Source organism: Corylus avellana, chromosome 3, assembly GCF_965113065.1.
Source record: "Corylus avellana chromosome 3, dhCorAvel1.hap1.2, whole genome shotgun sequence".
NCBI lineage: Eukaryota > Viridiplantae > Streptophyta > Magnoliopsida > Fagales > Betulaceae > Corylus > Corylus avellana.
This window is the reverse complement of record NC_142492.1, coordinates 13,536,039-13,542,479: the sequence shown is the minus strand read 5'-3', so window position 1 is coordinate 13,542,479 and position 6,441 is coordinate 13,536,039. Positions and strand designations below refer to the sequence as shown.

Below are 6,441 nucleotides of genomic sequence, written 5' to 3'. Positions count from 1 at the left end.
GACATTTGAAACCGTGAGTAAATCAAATAATCATATAGACATTAACAGTAGTTGGGATATATGTTCCCCTCTCAGTTCTTCCATCTTTCGGATTGGTACTTGATACTGCCCCTACATTTCTCCCTACCTTTTTCGGTTACAATTTGAATGGGAAAAAAAAGAAAAAGAAATATTAAAGCTTATGAGGAAAGAGATGATTTCTTTTGGGCCTACTTAGAAAGTATGATATTAGAGCTCAATTACAACATTGATAAGCAAGGTACATTATTTTACTTGGTCATTGTCTAAAGGCCCACACGTGCAAAGCACGTGAGGCCCAATTTGTAATAGTTTAAAAGACCAAAAGCTATAGGAAAAGAAGCCCACACAGAGAAAGCAGGAGCCTCTAGCCCATAGCATACTTCTGGGTCCAGCTTCTTGCCGTTGTCTCGTACTTGCTCCGGTCAGTCTTGTACATATGGGCAATTTCCGGCACCAGAGGGTCATCGGGATTTGGGTCCGTTAAAAGTGAACAGATAGAAAGCAACACCTGAACATTTAATAAAAAAAAGAAAACAAACGAGAAATTTAACACAAGATTATCCAACAAGGACCTCCATATGAAAAAATAGAAATTTACCCACCAAAGTAGTCCAGAAATGTATTTTACCTAATGGATGCAACAGCTCAAAAATGAAAAATTTACAAGATCGTCATATTTAAAAAAAAAGGAAAATGCTACTCAACATTTTCAAGTGTCCCATCTCCTAGCATTCTCTTTTTTTTTCTTTTTTTTCTTTTTTTCCTTTTGTTTTTGCTTTTTTTAAAAAAAATAAAATAAAAAGTGAATGTGAATGTGAATGTGCCACATAGACAAGAATACTAAGAGATTGACACTTATGAATGCCGAGTATCATTTCTAAAAATAAAAATAAAAATAAAAATAGTATCAATAACAAGGACAGAAATGGGATCGTTGAAGAAAGTTTCCTTCTTGTCTATACAAGCTTTAGGTCCATTCTACATTTGATTCATTAACACTTAATTAAATCATAAAACATACTTGTAATAAGGTAATTTCAGTTTAAAAGGGAAACAGGGTTTCACTTGAACAACAACAATCTTTATATGTTCAGACACTAAAGGAATGTACCATTCTGTTTTCTATGGCATTCAAGGAATACTCCATCTTCAGAAAGAATGTCGATCATCACCAAAATTGATGGCAAGGGATCATTTTCAAAATACTAGAATTAATCTTTTGATGTCTCGTTATCACCTCCCCAATGATGGCTAATATTTTTTATTATGGTCCCACGCAAAAATGATAGATTTATATTCCATATATATATATATGGAACAGAAGACAATGGGGAAAGCCATATGATATATCCATAGAACATTCAATCTGATAGGGTAAGGACTGTATAGGCTATAAAAGAATGACCTTGGATATGGTAAGGGCAGGGCTCCACTGCTCCTTCAAAATATCAAGACAAATGCTCCCATTGCTATTGATATTGGGGTGGAAGACCTTCGTCCTGAATGCAACCTGCATAAACCAATCCAACGAAGAGAAAAATGTAAACTATACAACAAATTTTCAAATAGTCTCTCATCCAATATACAAGCGTACAGTAACTTCTCAAAAAGATGAAACAGAATGAAATAGCCAAAGTGCCATTTCACAATTGCTAAGCTAAAATATAAATCAACCAAATAAGTAGTAAGCCAAAAAAGTATGGCAATGTATAAAAGAACTTTGAGTTTGTGGTCTTATTCAAATGGGTGAAGGGGCATGCCAATTTTTTAAGATGTACATCTTTTCATAGAAAGGAAACCAAATCCTCAACAATGTTTTATTTGGTATGTTTTATGATAGTTCAAATATTAATTAAATGATCCAATTCGCTCTTTCTTATTAACGTAAATTTTAGGGACAATCGATTATTTAACATGATATGAAAGCAATGATCTTGAATTCAATCCTGACTCTATAATTTACTTCCATTTTCAGTCAAAAATTTCATATATTAAGCCTCACTTTTTGAAGGGGAGTTTGAGTTCACACATGAGAGGGAGTATTAGAATAATTTTTCAGTTTGAATGATGAAGTAAAAGTATAATTTACTTCCATTTTCAATCAAAAATTAAATGATTAAATTCATCATTTTTCAATTTAAGCATTTTGAATAACTAGTAATTTAACAATGATGAAGTAAAAGTTGATGCTATCTACTCGACCTTGAATCACAATCATCCTAATATTCCTTTTTTAAAAAAACTGAGAAAGGAGGAAAAGAATTAAAGGTTTGTCCAATAAAATGAAAATTTCAATTTCCATACAGTAATAACAATTAGTAGAGAAGTTGCATGCATCATGAACTACAATTTGCAAAATCGATAATGTAGAACACATTTATTTCTTCATTTTTTACATCGCTAGGGAAATGTGGATTCTTGTGTTTCGATTGTTTGGGTTTATATACAATGAGCCAAGAATGGTAGTAGAATTATTGGATTGTTGGAAGGAACACTTTAGTCAACATTGTAGGGTTTATGTGCATCCACCAGTCCAAGTGAGCATTGCTTGGGACAGTCCCAAGATAATTTTTACTGAGAACTTAACCCCAGTTGATAAAAAGGCGTATATAGTGTTTTTTGTAAGCAACACTAACATATCATATATCAAAGCTGCCAATACAAGAAAACAGTAATTCTTTACTCATCTAGCAAACATAAAACTAAAGGAGAAGTATTATAACGAATTTGACAATTTTAAATTCTGCATCTAAATAATGTTTCCCTTGACTTCATCGGATTAGATCAACTTTACATGAAGAAAGAAACTTGAAAAACACAAATAACCCTTTTGGCCAATATCTAGTCCTCAGCCCAGCAAAAAGGAAACATTTTTGGGTATCACATCCACACAGACTTGTCAAGCTAGGCCATGCATGCTTACAAAGACTCAATAACCAACCTGTCACATTAGCTTCAATACTTTAAGTACATAAAGGGTTTGAATGTTAATACTAATGGATATATCATGATCCCAATATAAAACAAGCCATACATGTATACTGATATGACTGTCAATAAAAGAAAGAAAAAGTAGTCTGAACCTTCTTAACAAAAGCAGCAAAAACTTAATAGAAGCAACAAAGCACAGGATTGCTACGGACCTTGGGTGGTTTAAATGGGTAGTCCGGAGGAAAATGAATAGTGACTAGAAAAACTCCACCCGCATAAGGACTGTCAGGAGGACCCAAAATTGTTGCTTGCCAATGGAACATATCTTCAGCAACTGGGCCTAAGGATTTATAGATCAACACAAGCAAAGACAATAAAAGTCAATAAAATGTTGCACTAGTTAACTTGAATAATTGTATCAGATATTTTATATAATCTAAAGAAAAAGCCTTGACAGGGAGGAAAAAGTAAGGCTGGAAGATGCCAAGACATTGACAATGTAACAGAAAACACAAAACTAAGTCATTGCAAGAAGCCATATTTCTGCAGCAACAAAAGTGATGACTGACCACTTAGGAAATATACTAATGCCACTACATTATATATGCATTGGGATTAGCAGTTGTTTTTCAATTTTTGCGGTATAGAGGGCAAAAGAGATGAAACCAGAGCTCAATGGACACCACATAATTTTAAAACCATTCTTAGTTCTACAATGTTAGAATTCTCAGCATGAATGGCAATATCTAGGATGATCTGTGTCATTGTATTTGCATTTATGGCAGTGGTAAAGGTTTCAAACTAAAAGTACATTACACAGAGAGTTTTAATGACAGAAGATATGTATGGTTTGTCAATTGAGTCAATCCAAATTAGCATCAAACAAAGTTACATTCTACTTCTTATTATATGTGTCATTTATGTATCAGAATATCCACACTAGATATCTTCCAATCTCCACCAGTTTTTAAAGTCCTTTTTTTTCGTTAATAAGTAAAGCAAATTCATTAAAAGCATAAAAGGCGCAACTCAAATACACAGAATGTATACAAGAGAAGAACACCTAACAAGCTCAGTAACAATGAAAGAGAGCAAAAAATCCACAAAGCTAAAGATGTTGAGAAGGACATTAACAAAGATACACTCAAAGTCCTATACTAACTCCAAAAGTAACAAATAAGGCCGCATCTTTTTTCAACGTAAAATATTTTGACAAAATGTTTCAACTGAAATCATTTATAAAAAAATAGTACTGATTTTTTGGTGTTTGGTTGTCACCTTGAAAATGGAAAACATTATTTGGCTCACAATAAAAATATGAAACTATTTTTATTCAAATTTTCGGTAGTGGTGGATCCAATTAGGGTTAGTTTCAACGGAGAGGGGGTGGTGTCTAGGGTGTGATGGTGTGTGGGTGTTCACCAAGAAGAAGGGTTTGAAGAGAGGAGTTGTGGGTGGAAAATGTTTTACGCCTTAAAAATGCAAAACATTTTATGGAAAACAAAGAGGTGTTTTATGGTTGACCAAAATTGTTTTTGGTAGACCAAGTTTTCCAACCGAAGTCAAACACCAAAAACTACTAAAAAGTTTTACATTGAAACAAATAGAAGCCAAATGTGGTTGAATCAAAAGAAACAACTTTACGCCTTCTTTATAGATACCTAGATATCTCAATTTCCATAACATCGTAGATTGATTAAGTTCTTCAAAGGATAACCTATTCTACGCTGATGATTGCACTAATATGAAGAAGTTATACAAATAAGGCGAAAGATGCTACAAGGAGCGTGAAGGTAGTCAAGAAAGCCGTGATGGCTAGGAATCAGAGAATTCAGTGAAGCATAAGGACAGAAAATGATTCATATAGTTAAATGCAAAGTATTGAGATGAGGCCTTTTAGACTTGAATGTTAGTTAGGGAGAGCAGTATCATGGGGCACCATTCTTTCTACTTTTTCCCTAGGAAATTCCAATTTCCTGAATCAAAAAGCCAACATTTTACTTCCAAACAAAATATGAAAAGACATACAAGCCTACACTTTTCCATGAATAGTCACAATACAATCTCATGATCAACATGATAACATATCTCTCTATCCAATTCTAGTCCGTATTACAAATCATGCAGTTTATACAGCCAAAAACCATTAAAAAGAACACAATTTAAGAGATGCAGGTACACGTAAAGGAACATAATTGTAAAGCAAGAAATGAACAACAATCTAGCACACAAAAATGTCAAACTAAGATAAAAGAAAACAGCAAAAACGTAAAATTTCAACATCCACCAACAAAATTCACACAAAGTTCTTAATCCACACAAACATCCAAACAGATCGGACCGCAAACCCTGGCAAATTCGGACACGCATCTCATTCCACAGTAAAATAAAAAAATAATAAAATTAGAAAAAAACGTCGGCATCACACAATCACGAAAAAGGCTCACAAATCAAGCAGAGGAAAAACCTAAGAAATCAACGAAATCACAAAAAAAGAAAATTTATTTAAAAAATAAATAAATAAAAAAGGAATATGCGGATCGGACTTGAACAAGGTCATACCAGCACTGCAAGACGTAGGAGGATCCTTCTGGAGATCCTTGAGCTCCTTCAAGATCCGCTTCGACGCCATCACCTACAAAATTTTCAAACATAAATCCTCTCAATCTTTCTCTATTCTCTCTCTCTCTCTCACACACACACGCATACATACATAAAATTACAGAGAAAGAGAGAGAGACTACGGCATACCAGAGATCCTCCTGGCAAATGATCACTTTTCGAGCTTCTGAGAATGGGAGACAGGTTAGAGAGGTTAGGAAAATGGCGTTTTATGTGTATATATATACACTGATCAGAGGACGAAGCTTAGCTTTGTTTAGGGTGTAGGTCCCGCTTTCTCTTTTGAAATTTTATTTTATTTTTGGTAATTGGATGATTATGGAATAATTTACCGGATTAAGCATTTCACTTTTTAACTTTACCTCCGTGCTTGTAATCTCTACAGGATTAGAATCTTTTGTGGTTAGTAATTAAAAAAAAAAAAAAGTCTTCTTCTTTTTATTGTAATTCTACCGTGATGGACTTTTTCAAATTTGAAACTTTTTTTTTTTCCTCTTATAGATTTATTTTTTTACTAATACAATTTATAGAAATGCTAAGCCTAATTCTCCTAATCATTTCTTAACCATCTTTTAATTCAAATTTATCATTAAATCTGTAAGTTTACATGTGAGTCCTGCATTTTCATATGTTGAAAAAAAAAAACGTTTCCAAGGATAGATCAATTAATTAGGAACCATGCCTTATGAAATAGAGGTCATTAGATCAAATCTATTTTCCTTCTTTTTCTTTCCTTGTACGAACATGTTAAAAAAAAAAAATTACTTTATTTATAATTATTCTGTAATTTGTTAACACTTGTCAATATTGGATTGAAAAATGTTGAAAAAAAAAAAAAAAAATCAGTAGCTAAGGTGGCTCTAGTTT

General features: G+C 33.1%; 1 protein-coding gene across 1 annotated transcript; it reads right to left on the bottom strand.

Annotated features, from left to right (window-relative positions):
* Window positions 1-210: 210 nt before the first annotated feature.
* On the bottom strand, window positions 211-5,788 carry LOC132173852 (ubiquitin-conjugating enzyme E2-17 kDa-like). Its single transcript, XM_059585497.2, has 5 exons — window positions 5,704-5,788; window positions 5,515-5,587; window positions 3,165-3,292; window positions 1,427-1,531; window positions 211-529 (listed from the first exon to the last, which is right to left on the bottom strand). The coding sequence occupies exons 2-5, from the start codon at window positions 5,582-5,584 to the stop codon at window positions 386-388; spliced, it is 447 nt and encodes a 148-aa protein (XP_059441480.1). The 5' UTR covers window positions 5,585-5,587; window positions 5,704-5,788; the 3' UTR covers window positions 211-385.
* Between the last annotated feature and the right edge of the window lie 653 nt (window positions 5,789-6,441).

What these genes read in the sequence shown, in the direction of transcription:
- LOC132173852 (XM_059585497.2), bottom strand. Translation starts at nt 5,584, where the DNA reads ATGGCGTCGAAGCGGATCTTGAAGGAGCTCAAGGATCTCCAGAAGGAT. An exon ending in TCCTACGTCTTGCAGTGCTG is followed by an intron (nt 3,293 to 5,514) that starts GTATGACCTTGT and finishes ATAAATCCTTAG; the next exon opens with GCCCAGTTGCTGAAGATATG. An exon ending in CTGCCCTTACCATATCCAAG is followed by an intron (nt 530 to 1,426) that starts GTCATTCTTTTA and finishes TTAAATGTTCAG; the next exon opens with GTGTTGCTTTCTATCTGTTC.